The sequence below is a fragment of the Dipodomys ordii genome, unplaced genomic scaffold (genome assembly GCF_000151885.1).
Source record: "Dipodomys ordii isolate 6190 unplaced genomic scaffold, Dord_2.0 Scaffold10, whole genome shotgun sequence".
NCBI lineage: Eukaryota > Metazoa > Chordata > Mammalia > Rodentia > Heteromyidae > Dipodomys > Dipodomys ordii.
Window position 1 is genome coordinate 25,979,425 of NW_012267226.1, and position 17,093 is coordinate 25,996,517.

The 17,093-nt window shown below is 38.6% G+C and overlaps 1 protein-coding gene across 1 annotated transcript in view; it reads left to right on the forward strand.

Moving 5' to 3' along the window:
- Fam76b (family with sequence similarity 76, member B) overlaps nt 1-13,217 on the forward strand; it is a 24,156-nt gene extending 10,939 nt beyond the window's left edge. The window contains exons 7-11 of the mRNA XM_013009539.1: nt 1,256-1,303; nt 1,483-1,563; nt 2,212-2,347; nt 5,336-5,437; nt 10,607-13,217. Of these exons, the coding sequence (XP_012864993.1) occupies nt 1,256-1,303; nt 1,483-1,563; nt 2,212-2,347; nt 5,336-5,437; nt 10,607-10,696 (457 nt within the window). The 3' untranslated portion in view covers nt 10,697-13,217. The remainder of the gene's footprint in view (nt 1-1,255; nt 1,304-1,482; nt 1,564-2,211; nt 2,348-5,335; nt 5,438-10,606) is intronic.
- Nucleotides 13,218-17,093: the final 3,876 nt, after the last annotated feature.

Genomic DNA, 17,093 nt, shown 5'->3' on the forward strand with positions numbered 1-17,093 from the left:
GTGGGTTTGTACCCAGGAATGGACAATCCTAGTGGCTCAGGGTGGGTTTGTATCCAGGGATGGACAATCCTAGTGGCTCAGGGTGGGTTTGTACCTAGGAATGGACAACTCTGAAAAGTAAGGTAAGAATTCTTAAGTGTTTCTGATAAATGATTCGAAGAATTGGTTAATGCATAATTTGTGTGTAATTATGTGGCCATCTAATTAGAGTGCACATGGTAATATAATTTGTAAAAAAAAAACTTTCTTGCCATTCATTGTCACAGATGAAGAGTGGCTCAAGTTACTAGAATTATAAGGTATATCTCCCAACTTATTTCCACTGATTGTTTAGAACCTAGGATTTGGACTTTGCTTACAAAGTTCATTGTGTTATTTTATGATACTGGGGCTTCAACTCACAGCTGTCACTTGCTATAGCAGATGCTATACCACTGGTCATTGTTACTGTCATGTTTCCTAGGTTTTTGAGCAAGACTTCTGGGTACTGATGGTATTCTAGAAGACCAGGGAGACTTCCTTGGAAAATTAGGAAAGGATCAAATTAAGAGACTTGTGACCATCAAAATATACAATTCTCAGTACATTGGATTATCCGAGTTTTCAATTTGCATTATTAGAAAAGTAGTATAACTTTAAAAGGATAAAATTTAGGGCTGGGAAAGTGGCTCAGTGGTAGAGTGCTTGCCTTGTATGCATGAGGCCCTGGGTTCAATTCCTCAGCACCACATAAGCAAAAAGAAAAAAGCTAGAAGTGGCGCTGTGACTCGGGTGGTAGAGCGCTAGCCTTGAGCTGAAAAGCTAAGGAACAGCGCCCAGGCCCAGAGTTCAGGCCCCATGACCGGACCCCCACCCCCCCCCAAAAAAAAGGACTAAATTTCGTATAAAGTAGTAGAGAGCAAAAGTTTAGTGATTCCTAGACTTTTAAAATTCTGCAGTCCTATAACTATTAGAACAGGGTTCTACAATGATGTGCTTGTACACCTCACCCATTGATGCAGGTCTTGATCAACAAGGCAATTGTCTCTTCATTATATTTGCTTTAAAGAATTTAAGATGGCTAGTAGTCATTAGAGTAGAATTTATCCCATGAAAAGATGATTTATTCAGTATATTAGTTTAGCTTGAAAAACTTAAACATACTTCTGAGCAAAGAAGTTACAATGTTTTGAAAACATAATTGGACTCAGTTATTAAGAATTACATTAAATAAATATTAAATGTTACTATCAGATATCATTTATATATTTTTCAGAATTAGCAATCTAAGCCCAGAACAAGAGCCAGGACTATGGAAACAGAGGTAAGTACATTTTCATATTCTAAAGTATTTAAAATTATTTTTGTAGATTTGATACCTCTAACTTTGGTTACTTATGCTTAAGAAACAATCAGTATTGCTCAGTAATATTTTAGGGGTAAGAATAACTTGATGTCTCTGCCCTTTTTACTGTAATGACTCTAACTAATGTTTGGTTTCAGCCATAAATCCTCTGCAGCAATTCAGAACGAAACTCCAAAGAAAAAACCCAAATTGGAGTCTAAGCCATCTAATGGAGATAGGTAAAAATGTATTCCTTCAATGCTGTAAAAATCTATAACGTAGTTGAATGGTTTATAGTCGATTGCCAATTATTACTAGATAAAAAAAATAAGAATAGAATCCAGTGTCTTCAACATTGACTTCTTTGAGTCACCTAGAAGAGTAACCTGATCAGTTACAATTTTAACTTACTTTTGGCATTGAGAAAGTGGCACTGAACTATGTTTTTCTAGTTGGGGAATAAATTTTGGGTTTAAAAGAGAGCAAGTCTAAATAGAGATCATTCTCTTTGTTTATCAAAGAAACATCTGATGGTGATATTTCTTAATTGGCCTGCTTAGAAAATGTTTATATTTAAAAAATACTCTGTGACTTTATTTTAGTTCATTAGCCAAAAGTTTACTGATGTTACTGTACAAATTGGCTGCCTATTGCTTTACACTAGAAGTATTGACCCCCTCAAAGCTAATACTGAATTATATTTCTGCAGGTGTATGTAATGTGTGCCATTAGTAAGGTAATTTGCCAGTTGCATCCATATCTGTCAGGTACATATTTTTTTGCATTAGCCTTAAGGATGTTTGTGGAATTGTCTTATTTATGCAATTTGAACACCTGCTAACTTGCATTCTACTTCACTTAACTATGGTTTGCTTTTTTTTTTCTAGTAGCTCTATAAATCAGTCAGCAGATAGTGGGGGAACAGACAATTTTGTCCTTATAAGTCAACTGAAAGAGGAAGTGATGTCACTGAAGCGTCTCCTACAGCAAAGGGACCAGACCATCTTGGAAAAAGATAAAAAGGTAAAGATACGGCTTGCTAAATACTGATATAATTCACATCATAACTGATCATGTGACTTGTGTTAATTTTAAAATGAGATGCAAATGGAATGTCATGTAAATTCTTCTGATTTAAAAATGGCCAATCTAAATCCAGTAACTGATGAGAAGTAATAGTGTGATTATGGGTGTCTCAGGTCTTTCGTAGGAAGGAACTATACGTATCCTGTGTTACTGAAGAGACAAATGCTAACAAACAGGTTTATGGTTTTCTTAGACTGAAATCGTCATGGCAGAGTTGTGGGCAGGCATATAGAGAAGTGTCATCCAGTCATACTCCACTCCACACTCCGGTTCTAACACGTGGCTGTGTGCTTTTGGACACAGTACTTTCTGCCTTTAGGCCTCAGTTTTCAGATTTTAAAAGTAAAAGCATCAGAACTATTTTGTGAAAGGTTGTAATGTCTGAATGAGCATACAGGGTATCCGCCTCAGCTCCTGACTGGTATCTTGGTGTTCTGGTATACAGAGCCTACTTATGGTCTACACGGTGTAGTGCTGTGTTCAACATCATACCCAGCGGGAGAAGGCACAATTGTAAATACACATAGGGATTGTATGCCTCTGTGTGTCCTTAGCAGAACTTGAATTGGCTTTCTCTTCTGACATTTAAGGACTTTTGTACTACAATTTTGCACACTTCAGTTGTTAGTGAACTTGTTTTTCTTTCTTTTTCTTTTTAATGTTTACTTGAAGTGAATTAAACATGTAAAAATTAGCAGTGGCTGTACAGTAGAAAATAGGGTAACTGAGTCAGGTCCCTGTGGCGTACACTTACAATCCTAACTACTCAGGAAATTTGATATTTGAGTATTGCAGTTCAAAACCAAAAAGCCAAAAGTAGAGTTGTGCTCAAGTGGTAGGGCAGTAGCCTTGAGCAAAAAACTCAAGAGCAGTACCTAGGCTCTGAGTTGAAACTCCAATACTGGCACTCGCATGTTCACACACACACACACACACACACACAGATTTATGCTTCTGTTAACACTTTTTAAGTTGGCATTTATGAAATATATTCTGTGCACACTGTCTTAAATATTTCTGTTCACAAGATCAAGTAACCTTGGAAAAGCTAAACAAAATGCCACACTTCCTTAAAAGCAACAATAATTTCCAAACTAAGTTGTAATGAGTTGTAGAATATTGAATTGTTCAAATGATTTTTTGTAATAGTGCAGTTTACATTTTCTGCTTTTAAAACAATAATGAGGTGTGAAATAGTGCCCTAAGGAAAATAATTGTAAGTTGAAACAGCTATATGCCTATAGCTTTTTCTTATAAATGTATGACAACTTTGTTATTTTCCTGCACTGTTTCACACTCAGTGACTTTTAGAGCCAGACACTAGATTATTAGAATGTAAAACATAAAAAAGGCAGTTGTCACACAGAGTTGACGGTCTGGGGGCAACTTCCAGTGTGTGAATAGAGAAATTATGTTGGTTGCTCTAATGTGAGTTCATCTTTCAGTCTAGGAATATAGAGAACATACAGACAGAATGTAGAGAAAGAAAATTTAGTTGAATTTGAAGGTGATAAGCCCAAAACTTTGATTTGGAAAGATGAATGTAAAGCACATTATGTGTATTCCTTTACTAGGATTGAGTATTTACAGAAAAAAAAACCAAACTTCCTCAGTTTTGGTAACACATACTTTTAAAAATAACCTGAAGCTATTTCTGTGTGGTTCTAATAATGAAATTAGATAACTTATTTTTAGTTGAAAGTCACAAGATAGTGTACTTTTATCTATGTCAATTATGTGTGTAAAATATTGTCTTTCAGTCTTCCTTAAATCACTGATTTTTATCTTATCTAATTTAGTCTAGGTTTTCATAGTAGCCACCTTTTCCTCATTTCATATTAGTTGTATCTCTGTGCTTTGTTCTCATTATGGTCTTGTGCCAGGTGCTGGTGGCTCATGCCTATAATCCCAGCTACCAGGAGGCTGAGATCTGAGAATAGTGGTTCAAGGCTAGCCTGGGCAAAAGAGCCCGTGAATTTCCTACCTCCAAACAACCACAAAAAGCTGGAAGTGGCTATGTGTGGCTCAAATGATAGAGTGCCAGCCTTGAGCACAAAAGCTCAGAGTCAGTGCTCAGGCCCAGAGTTCAAGCCCCAGGACCAGCTAAAATAAAATGTAAACAAATAAAAATGGTTTTGTGATGTGTATCAAATCCTGGATATAATTTAGAAACAATAAGGCAGCTCTTGGTTGCTAAATCTATCATTTTTATCCATTCTTAAGCTTTATATCTTTTATCTATGAAGGGTTATTTTAACCCAAAATCAGCTTAAATGTTTACTTTGTTCTTACTAATGTGAAGTACAGGTTTTGACGTGCTATCCAAGATTTTAGCCATTAAGTGTTTCTGTTGGTATACCAGGTTGTCAAACACTAGGCAGTGAAACCAGAGCAAAACAGGCAACTTCTCAAAAGTTTCACTGAGCCGGGCGCCAGTGGCTCACGCCTGTAATCCTGGCTACTGAGGAGGCTGAGATCTAAGGATCAAGGTTCAAAGCCAGCCAGGGCAGAAAAGTCTATGAGACTCTTATCTCTTAACCACCAGAAAACTAGAAGTGGTGTTGTAGCTCAAGTGGTAGAGTGCTCGCCTTGAGCTGAAGAGCTGAGGGACAGCAACGAGGCCCAGAGTTCAAGCCCCATGACCAACCCCCCCCCAAAAAAAAAAAAAGTTTTACTGATTGCCAGGTATTACGATATAAAAATACAAACTGAATATAGTTGACAGAATTCATCATTTCACCACATTGGTGCTAAAACCTAGGAAACTATAGTGAACATCTTCTGCCTTCATGGTGAATGTATACTTATTATGAAGCATTCTTAAAATAGTGTGATTGTGTATGTGAGCAGATACATGCGTATGAATATATGTTCACACGTGTATGTACATGTAAACAAAACGTCCTTTCTCTTTTGATCACTCAGTTAACGGAGCTAAAGGCAGACTTTCAGTATCAAGAGTCAAATTTACGAACAAAGATGAACAGTATGGAAAAAGCTCATAAAGAAACCGTAGAACAACTTCAGGTAAATGATATTATTTATATAACATGTTAGTCTCAGAGGACTGAACTTGGGCAGTAGAGGTTGGTATTTGGGGGGGGGGTGTGTGTGTGAGAGAGAGACTGGGGCTTGAGTTAGGTCCTCCTCAGGTTTGCTGGACAGCCACACTGTCCCTTGAGCCACCCCCCCCCCCCGCGCTTGTTAAATTAATACATGTCTTAGATAGGCTCTCCTGGTTTTGCCTAGGCCAATCCCAAACTTTGATCCTACTGCCCGTACCTCCCATGTAGCAGAGATTACAGGCACACACCACCTTGCCTACTTGCTGGTTGTTAAGGAGGCTTGCTAACTTGCCTCAGCTATCCTTGAACCATGATCATCTGATTTCTTCTGCCTTCTGACTTAGAGTATTGGTGTAGGCCACCACATCTGATCTCAGTTTTGATTTTGACTTTTATATATTCTTAATCCTGATTCCATTAAAAATTGTTATTTGAAATCACTTGAAAAGTGATTATTAATGCTGAACACTTTTGCCTAAACTTCAAATGAATTTTCAGAAGGAGATAGTTTGGATTGTATACAGTGAGTGAAAAACAAGAACGCTAAGTGACTTACATGTAAAACTAAGGTGGAAGGAAGGTCTTCGGGAGCGATTGCTCTGACAGCGGACGTGGAGGCAGATCTTTGCGTAGGTAGACCAGTTCTCAGAGCGTGTCAGTCAGGGCAGCTGTGGCTGTGGGAAGCCCTGTGAGTCACAGGTTGTGCTGAACCTGTGACCTCTGCAACAAGCCAGCAGTGCTTTCCCCATGCCCGCGGCTCGTCCTCCACCGAGTCTCGGGCATCGCCGTCTATGAAGGAAGTCGGGTGACGTTGAGTCAGGGTGGATCCCATATCTGGTATGTGGGATGGTGAGCATCCAACACTTAACGCTCCATAAACTGAACTGGGTTACATGTTTCTGACACGTGGAGTATCTGTTGAGTAACATCAGTAACAAGTTTGAGGTTATTTCTCTTCTCCTCTTCTTTTCTCCTTGATGCGGTGGATCAAACCCCGGTCCCCACCTTGACTGTCGCTTAGACGTTTGAATGAGATCTTTAGCCTGGATGTCTTTGCAGATTTCAGAGTTAAGGGAAGACTACAGCTTTCAAAGAAAGGTGTTAATTCTGTCCCATTTTTAAGTTTTTCTGTTTTTCTTTTAAATTCTAATAACACCAAGGGATATTTGCTGTTCCTATTTTGTGGTTTTCTATTCTGCATATATCTTTGCAAGGACCTTAAATTGAGTAGAAGTAAATTCATGAGAAATTCAAGAGACAGCCAACCTGTCTTAAACCTGTTCTTATTAAAAGAGATTCTGAACAAGAATCTCTCATAAAATCAATCTGGAAATTACTTTGATCAAAGAGGGGTCATTTTATGGAATGTCTGTCTGCCCTCTGTTCTGAGAGGTTGCCAGTATTGTCATGGGAATTTTGTTCAGTAAGTACAGTTCTCATCCACCTTGCAGGATGTTGATTACCTGAAATATAATCTTCCTCCTGATCTCTGATGCCTTGTAATCAAAGCTCTGAAGTAAATACAGAATGAGCTTGATCACAGAATACCTATGAACAGTAAGAACTACTACTGAAAAGAGCAATTTGTTTTTGCCTTTTAAGTCAAGTTGCAGCCCCAAAGGAACCCTCTTTGTGTTGGCTTGATCCTGAAGTTTCATAGTCCCAGATACTTACCTAGGAAGGGGTTCTCCACATACTTTCTTACTTGTACCTTACGGTGACTTTAGTCATTTGCCCTGACATCTTTCTCCAGTTTAGTTCAGCTCTTTCCTTCTCTGCACTCATTCCCACTAGTTGAGTTATTTCAGACTTCTCTTTTATCTTTGTTCTCAGAAGACTTGTTTATGTCTTGAGTTATGCTACAGATTCTCTGTCACGGCTCAGAGCCATCCTGTCCACTCCCTTTAGCAGCCGCTGGTGCTAGTAAGATTTTTACTGAAACAAGTAAACATAATCATTTAATACTTTTGAATCTTGCTGTCCTGGAACACACAGTCCTTTTAAACTCTTAATCCTGAGAGTTAAGTACTGACCTAGAATTGCACCCCTTAAATATCAAGACTATAGAATTAAAGTTAGGCTCATCTAGTAGGTAAGTGGCTTACAGGGAAATGGAAACATTTAAATGCTCAGTAGGTGTTTTATATATCTGATTTGTTCTGGAGCTCCTCTTACAAACGAGACCTCCAGGGTTCATAGCAAAGCATGCTGCACAGCCAGATTGAAGTCAGGATCTACCTAATTCTTTATTGCAGTATTCTTCCCATTCGACTGGCGGTTCTAGTGGGTTTTTCCTGACTTTTGTAGGCTGTGTGACAAAGTTGTATTTCTAGGATAAAAACAAATATGTATTTACTTAAATATTGCATTATAACCCCAATGAGTTAAAATCATATTATATCCACTTAACAGCAGGTCACTGTTTAAAGGCTTTTTCTTTATAATTTACCACAGAGCTAAAAATAATAGGTCCGATTTCTTGATTTTAAGGAGTATCTGGTAGAAGTGTCTGGCATGTCTGTGGGGCGTGCTGCTCTCCAGCATGTGCTCTGCCGGCTGCTCCTTGCCCACGCCCCTCCTTGTGTTCTGGCCTTGCCGGCTTCAGACCACAGTCCTCCTACCCACAGCTCTGTACTAGCTGAGATGGCAGGCGTGTGCTACCACCTAGCCTGTGATAGAGATGAGTCTTGGAACCCCAGGGACTGAACTGCTGTCTTCCAGGTCCCTGCTGTCCAAAAATAGCTGGCATGGGCCATCTTGCCTAGCTTCTGGTGTAATGTTTTTATGCCATTCATTGCTTGGTTTTCTGACATGTGTGTTGCTTAAATGTACTGTTTTTAGCCAGTAGGCCTATTTTAGCTCTAGATTACATGATATAACTAACAAGTAATGGAAACATTTAAACCACATCCCTTAGATCTGGTCAGCTAAGTAATGAATGGAATGATTATGAATGTGCTACTTGACACCTCTAGCTGCCAGTCACTTAGTTTGTCTTCTGAGGTTTTCTGTTTAAAGGCAAGGTAAAAATCCTTCTCAAATTTTAGATTTGTGTGTGTGAATTTAGGGCCCTGTCCTGAGCTTTATTTATGGCTAAAGGCTAACACTCTACCACTTGAGCCATACTTACACTTCTGGGGTTTTGCTGGTTTATTGGAGATAAAGTCTCACAGACTTTGCTGTCCAGGCTGGCTTTGAACCACTATCCTCAGAATGCAGCCTCCTGAGTAGATAGCTAGGATTATAGGCGTGAGCAATCGGCATCCAACTTCAGATTGTTCTTTGAAATCATAATTGAGCTTGGAATTGAAAATTACCCCCTTTTTATTATTCGATTGCTATGGACTAGAAACCGTATTCAGATCTTTAAAAAAATGTGACATGATTGCATGCATGAAACAGCACTGAGGATTTGGAAATCATATGAAGAGTTTGGAAAATGGCAGGGGACAGAGAATGAAGCCAGATAGCACTGCAAGACCTGGGTTTTGGAAGTCGTGGGTATTAGTTTGAAAAGTTTTGGAAATCATCAGAATCAATATGAAGAGCTTGGAGAATGGAGCCAGGGAAAGATGACATCCACAGAAGACAGCTTCCTGGACATATGAAAGCTGCAATTAGGGTAGAAATGAAGATTGTGACTACTAAGTCTGTTTTCTCAGTAGACATAATCAGTGGTCCCTGGAGGACTGGCAGTTAGGCTGTTATCTGTTATGTTTTTGTTCTAAGAATTTTTAAAGGACATTAGAAATAGATTCAAGAGATTTTAATTATGTGAAAAGCTATAGATTCAGAATATTAGTCCTATGAAAAATATAAAGATAATATTGGCAAATAATTTTTATAAAACAGGCTAGAATCTCCTTTTATATAAAAGAAATGTGTTTAAAATGGTTATTTTAAATGCTTTTGAAATCGGTTGTGATGTAAAATGGTTTCCAAACCTTAGCTGGAGGGTCTCTTCAGCACCGTTGTTATTTTTGAAGCAGTGGTCCGTTTCTAAACTATTACCGTTCTTCACATTCTGGCTCAGATTTAGCACACGCTCACTCGATCATTTATGTTGTACGTAGGGAAGCTTCCACACACAGGGTACTGTATTGCATAACAAAGGCAGTCAGACTATGAAAATGTTTACCCAAGTTCTCCACTGACAGAAGTAGGGCCAGCATACCTAGCCAAATTTTTTTTTAATGAGATTTTATGAGATTAAAAACAGTGCTTAAGTCATAAAAACAGTAAAAACTAAGGCAGGTAAACAGAAATAAAACCAGAAAGCGTGGGTCTGATAGGCACTTTAGAAACAGAATAGCAGGGCTGGAGGCATGGCTCAGGGCAAGTACAAGACTGAGTCCAACCCAGGAAGGGGCCCGCCGGGGGTGCGGCTCAAGTGTAAAGCTAGCCTTAAGCAAAAGCCACGCTTCCATGTGAGCACACACTGGGCAGATTGAGAGAGGGCTGTCCGTCAGGATGCATTGTACTTGTACACTGATTTGCTGGATGCTAGCTAACTCCTTTGCACATACACAATTTAAAAATTATCAAGAAGAGGCTTTTCACAAACTAATCAAAGTAAATAATTCTTGCAAAAACAATTTCTGATGCTTTTTTTTTTTACAAGACAGTAGAAAGACCTGATACAGCTTGCTGAAAAAGTCTTCTCAATTGTGCCCTTGATTGATTCTTTAATTTTTTAATTACAAAATTCATCTTATTTAAATAGTTTTTGTGTGTTAAGGTAAAGGACCGGTTTAAAATTTAAACCTTTTAGGGGGCTGGGAAGGTGGCTCAGTGGTAGAGCGCTTGCCTTGAGCTGAAGAGCTGAGGGACAGCGCCCAGGCCCAGGGTTCAGGCTCCACAGCTGATAAAAAAAAAAATTAAACCTTTTAAATTGATCCACTTTATTGCCTTTTTTTTTGAGGGGGATGGTGGTGAACTTTGATTTGAAACAAGAAGCATAGTACTGACGTTTACTAAGAGATCCAATAAGCCAATATAAAATTTTCTCCAGTGTTTTAGCGAGATCTTCTGAGGCGTAGATGGAAAGAGATGTTAAAGTAGTACTCTTCTTTCACCATGGCACTTAGTAATACTTCAGTCTTTTTAAACCTTGAATTTTTGTCTCTCACAGGCCAAAAACAGAGAACTACTCAAACAGGTTGCAGCATTGTCAAAGGGTAAAAAGTTTGACAAAAGTGGAAGCATACTAACATCTCCTTGAAAATTTATTTGTTTAGTGTTTCTGTTGACAATGTAAATTTGGGGCAGGGTGGGGAAGGAAGCTGTGAAGCCCTGAAATTCTGTGTAGTGGAAAAATATTTTTGCACACCAGATGAATTGGTGTGTTTCCTACTCACTTTTGTAACTGATGTATAGCCTTTTTTAAGTTGTAAAGCATTCAAATAAAGCTTCAACTGGTTTGAAGTAACTTTGATTATTTGATATCCAGAAACTTTTTGCCAGCAATAGTATGAAACAGTTGTAATGGAGTAGCGCTCTTTATAAAATGCAATAACAGAGTAGATTTGGTTTGAAGAAGTCATAGCAGCAGGGCTTGGTGTTTTGGGTTTTCTTTAACACTATGCTAATTTCAGATAAAGTTTTCAGTTTAGAAATACAAAACATTTAAACAAGGAAAATGTGAACACTGGTTTGGGAAAAATTGTATTTTTACTTTGTATCTACATGAACTAGGAGAGAATCATGGTGCTTTATTAAGTGGACTTCAGAATATATGTACATATGTTTTTAAAAGTTACACCATTAATGTCAGTCAATAACCTAGCATTTTCATTACTGGTATAGGATTTCATGTTTATTGTTCAATACCCAAGGTAAAATGTGTTTTTGTTTTGTAAAAACTGTAGATTTTTACTTACAAGTGCCTTTTTGCCACCCAATGTTTTTATTTATAGGAATGCTGATCTTTTGTACATAGTTTGTTTTAAAATCATGTTTAATAAATGTTTGTATATAAATGCTTATGTACAAAAGCCTATTTCAAAAAGAAATCAAAGTTGCTAGTAATGTGTTTGGGGTTGCGTATTGAGAACTGACCATGCATATAGACTAGATTTTGTGCTTTTTTTGTGTGTGTGATAAGGGAAGCAGTTGGCTATTCATTTAATTTCGCTGAGATGCTTCTCTAAAAATTTAGTTTTAACTCATTTCTGATAAGAGTAATTTTATTTTTTTTTTGGCTATATAGCTTCATGTCATTTAATGTTCCATGTTTTTCTTTATTTTTTATATAAAATTGGCTTCTACAGTGATTCATATATATCTGCTTTCTCTATATTATGTGGTTATCTAAATTAATATTTATATATACGTCATACTTAATTTGTACGCTTTGCAAACTTGCAAAATTTTAACTTGTTATAATCTAATCTGCTTATCTTTGTATAAATTGGAACCTCTGTAAGATTCAGGCACTAATAAAATTGCCTCAGAGTCTTTATCAATAGAACTAAGATAATGTGGAATAGATTATATGAAGTTACTAGTTTTTTTCAGTCTGTAATGGAAATTGATATCCTACTTAGTAACCAGTTCTATATTAAAACCTCAGGCATTGTTAGATACACTGTATAGATTAAAAGATTTCCTCTAGGAATTTGTGGACAGAGATAAATTGTTTGAAGTACACTGTTACTCAATTTTGAAGGTTTCCTTTTTAGACAAATGTTGATTGCGAATTTCATATCAAAGATAAGCTTTCTTAAGAAAACATGGTGATTGTATCAATTCTTTTTAACATGATTCATGTTTCAGTAGACTACTTATAGTTGTTTATTATAATGATAATGAATATTTATCCAGTTTGGAAACACATCATCTGGGGTGATTTTCAAGAAATGGTATGATTGAATCAGTCAGATTTGGAAAAACTAAACCAGCTATTTTTATGAGATCTTCACACAAGTAATCTTAAATTTGCTACTATCAAACATGGTGGGTAATGCTTATTTATGAAATTTTCACATAAGTAATCTTAAATTCACTGCTTTCAACCATGATTGATAATGCCTTAACATGGACTTTAATGTTTTCAAGATTCACTAATTTCACAAGATAATCATTACTTTTCTTTAAAATTTGTAAGCTTTTGTATTCTGGGTTTATAATACCCTTTGTCAATCCACAGGGATCATTGTGGTTCTAAAATAAATTGTAGTAGTTCTTATACCTTGTTGGAGATGCTACAAAAGAAAGTTACCCTTCCCCTTTTAGCTAGCAAAAAACCTTGAAAAAGCTAGTTTAATTCATTAAGCTTTGTAAATTCTAAGGTTAAATCCATTTAGGGGCTCCATGGTACTTAGCCCTAATTAAATACCCTATCTTTATTCCATTATCTTACTTTATAAAAAAATCTTGCAGCTGTATAAACTAGTAATTGAGTCCCAGTCCTGGATCTGTAGTATATTGACTTAATGAGCTGATACTCTTTAAATGTAAGAAGATACTATAGTGTGCTGTATTGTGCTTTTAGCCTGATTACTGCGATTAATTAGCATTTACCAGTGAGGTCCATTTTGGCTCAAGTTATTTATGTGTTAATAGCCTGTGAATATTGCAGTCCTTTTTAGATTGTATTGGTCTAAATATGCATTCTGCAATGAACCTGTTAAGCTGTTCACATGTATAGATGATCAAAATACTGTACTTGTACACATCTGACTGTTGACATTTTTGTACTTTTTTCTAAATCCAATATTTCACAATAAAACGTTGTCAAATGCTTTGTATTAGTTTTCTGTTTTTGCTGCAACAAAGTATCACATGCTCAATGGCTCGGAACCACTAGCAGCGTTGTCCTCACAGTCCTGGAGGCCAGAAGTTCTTACGCAGCCCACTCCCCGTTGGCCCTGTGTGTCCGTGCCCGGCCTCTCGTTTTATGTGTCTCCCTGGCCATCTGCCACGGACCCTTGGGCATCGCTGGGCCCACCGGACGAGCAGGGGAACCTCTCAGCATGTCTGCACAGCCCTGCAACACTCCGTGTCCATGGTCTCCAGGGATTTCCAGCACAGGCATCACTGGGGGCCATTACCGAGCCTACTGTACACCTGTCCTCTTCTTTTTTCCCAGAATGAAGTTCCAAGGTGACAGGAAGGAAATGGCTCAGGCTAACCATTAGGAAATATTTTCTTATCCATTCAGTCTGTCTTAATACAACAGTTATTTTCCTGGGACTGGAGGAAATAAATTATTTAAGCTTTGGAAGCAAAAATGCAGGAAAGTGCTGGGTGAAAAAGCATGAGCTAGAGAAGCAGTTTATCGTCAAGGAGAGGAGGCTGTGTAGGAAGGTGGTACCCACTTAGGAAGGTAGGGACAAGTTTCAGCACCAGATTTGTGACTCAGACCAGATAACTTTACATTTTAAGGAAACTAGCAGTTATTTTCTCTAAGTTTATAGTGTACTAACTTCGGCTAACATCTTATTTTCCAAAATAGCTTGAAATGGGCTATCAGTGTCATGGCATGTAGCAAGTTTACTGCAGAAATGACAGTTTTCAAGAGGTGTGTGTGTAGTCATGTCAGATTAGGCAGCTGAGAATAAAATAAGAGTATATGGACCAAGAAAAATCTATTCTTACTCATGACCTGACATGGGGTACAGAGGTTTTTCCGTTGTTGAGCTTGTGGGTGATCTGAAAAGCTATGTCTTCCTCTCACGTTTGATGCCAGTAGGTAGGGCTCTACCAGACGTGCTGTGCTAATGATGTTCCACAGAAACTCTATCATAGAGAGTTGAGTGGAGAGACTCATTCCTAAGTGCAAGGACAACAACTTAAATGATGCCTATAATCCTTGCTGCCCAGGAGGCTGAGATCTGAGTATTGACATTCAAAGCCAGCCCGGACAGGAAAGTCCATGAGACAACTTACTCCAATAGTCTACAAGAAAACAAGACAGGGAGCTGTAACTCAAAGTGGTAGAGCGCTAGCCTTGAGTAAAAGCTCAGGGACAGTGCCCAGGCCCAGAGTTCAAGCCCCATGACCAAAATCAAAAAACTTCATAAAATGACCCTAGAAGTAAATAGATAGTTCATAAGAAAAATGCAAATGTAGTTATCAAGAGAAGATGCAGCACAATAGTTACTGCAAAGGTGTATTTTGATTGAAGTGTGGAATAATGTACACATCCATTCATACTTGGACCTAACAATTTCATCACTAAAGATCTAGCCCATCCACTTGGAAGACTTAAAAGCCTATATGCATAAGGACGGGATGGAGGGTCATGACTCCAGTGGTTTAGCACCTTCCTAGCAAGCTACCCTGCAGTAAAGTCTCAGTACCACCCCATCCAAAGTCCTTGCTCATCGGTATGCAGGTTATTTGTAATAGCGATGATCAGAAATCAGAAGATCATCAAAACCGATAAGGGAGTGGTTCACAACTGTGGCATACTACTCCACAAGTAGTGTAGGGCTACATACACACATTTGGGGGGGTTGTTCTTGCAGTAGTACTGGGGTTTGGACTTAGGGCTTGCTTGCTATAAGGTAGGAGCTCTACCACTTGAGCCACACCTCCAGCCTTTTTTGTCTGGTTATTTTTGCTTTTTGCCTAAACTGTGCTCTTCCTGGTCACTTCATTTGAGGTCTGGCCTCCTACCCTGGTCTTCCTGATGTCAGCCTCCTTTCACATGGTTAGGAGCAGAAGCATGAGCAGCACCATTACCTGGATTGTTAACTGACGTCTTAGTGGTCACTTTTAGAAAGTGGTTATTAGGAGTGGGAAGAAGGTTTCATTTTTTTCAATAAAGTGTGTGCAATTGTACGAAGGGTGATTTTCCTATGTTGGCATAATGGACTTTGGCCATGTTCAGTCTACTGCTTTGGTCATGTTCAGTCTGCTGCTTTGATCATGTTCAGTCTACTGCACTGGCCATGTTCAGTCTACTGCTCTGGCCATGTTCAGTCTACTGCTTTGGTCATGTTCAGTCTACTGCTCTGGCCATGTTCAGTCTACTGCTCTGGCCATGTTCAGTCTACTGCTTTGATCATGTTCAGTCTACTGCTCTGGCCATGTTCAGTCTACTGCTTTGATCATGTTCAGTCTACTGCTCTGGCCATGTTCAGTCTGCTGCTTTGATCATGTTCAGTCTACTGCTTTGATCATGTTCAGTCTACTGCTCTGGCCATGTTCAGTCTGCTGCTTTGATCATGTTCAGTCTACTGCTCTGGCCATGTTCAGTCTACTGGTTCAGTCTACTGCTCTGGCCATGTTCAGTCTGCTGCTCTGGCCATGTTCAGTCTACTGCTCTGGCCATGTTCAGTCTACTGCTCTGGTCATGTTCAGTCTGCTGCTTTTCTTACTGTCCTTCCATCATCATCCTAGTAATTTTGTCCTAGGTGCGGAAACCTTTAAATTCACTGCGCTCCCATTTGTCAGTTCTTGCTCTTACATCCTGATTAAATTCACTGCGCTCCCATTTGTCCGTTCTTGCTCTTACATCCTGATTAAATTCACTGCGCTCCCATTCGTCAGTTCTTGCTCTTACATCCTGATTAAATTCACTGCGCTCCCATTTGTCCGTTCTTGCTCTTACATCCTGATTAAATTCTCCTGTTTTCTGTAGTACTTTCAGTTTCACACTCACGTCTTTGGTCCATTTTGGATTGGTTTTAGCACATCACAGTCATTTCCCAACGCTCGTTGAAAAGCCTGTCTTATCTTCAGTGCAGGATGCTGACAATTTTGTCAAAATACTCAGATGGCTGTGGCTCTGGATTTCTGGGTTGGTTTACTCCTGTTCTTCGTGTCTGCTTGCACCAGCACCACATTGATACTGTTACCTTAGCACTAGAGTATAATTGAAGTCGAGTATTGTAAAGCCTCTGGCATTGCTCTTTTTACTTCGGATTACCTTGCTACTTTAGGCAGTTTACGTTTTGATATGAATCTTACGATTGAATTTTCTCAGTTGTGTGGAGAATGACTTTCTGAGTCTGTGTCTCAGTAGTATAGCTACTCACAGTGCTCTTGGATCCCAAAAATTGTGAGGATTTTCATCTTCTGGTATCTTTAGTCAGTGTTTTATCTTTTTAGACATCTTTCACTCTTTGTTGATTCCAGAGTTGTTGTTTTTTTTTTTAGTCATTGTGAATGGGATTATTTCCTGATTTCTTTTTCAAATTCCTGACATATTAAAAAGCTATGATGCCAGGCACTGTTGACTCACCCCTGTAATCCTAGCTACTTAGGGCACTGAGATCTGAGGATCATAGTTTGAAACTAGTCTGGGCAGGAAGGTCCCTGAGACTCTTAATCTACAAGTAATCACCAGAAAGCCCGAGTAGGACTGTGGCTCCTTGAGCTAGAGGGCGAGGCTTGAGCAAAAGCGCGCGGGGACAAGGCCCGGGCCCAGAGTTCAAGCCCAAGGACCAACCCAAAAAAGCAAACAAATACTGATTTTTAGCTCCTGATACTTTGCTAGAAGCTTCATCAGATCTTGTTTTTGTTGAAGCCTTTCGGGTCCTCTCAGCATAAGATTATAACATTGGCAGATATGGACAATTTGATTTCTTGCTTTCCTATTTGTATTCCTTTTGTATAGATTTTCTCATTTATTGCATTAGTAGTTTTCAAGTACTCTCTAATGATCTCTG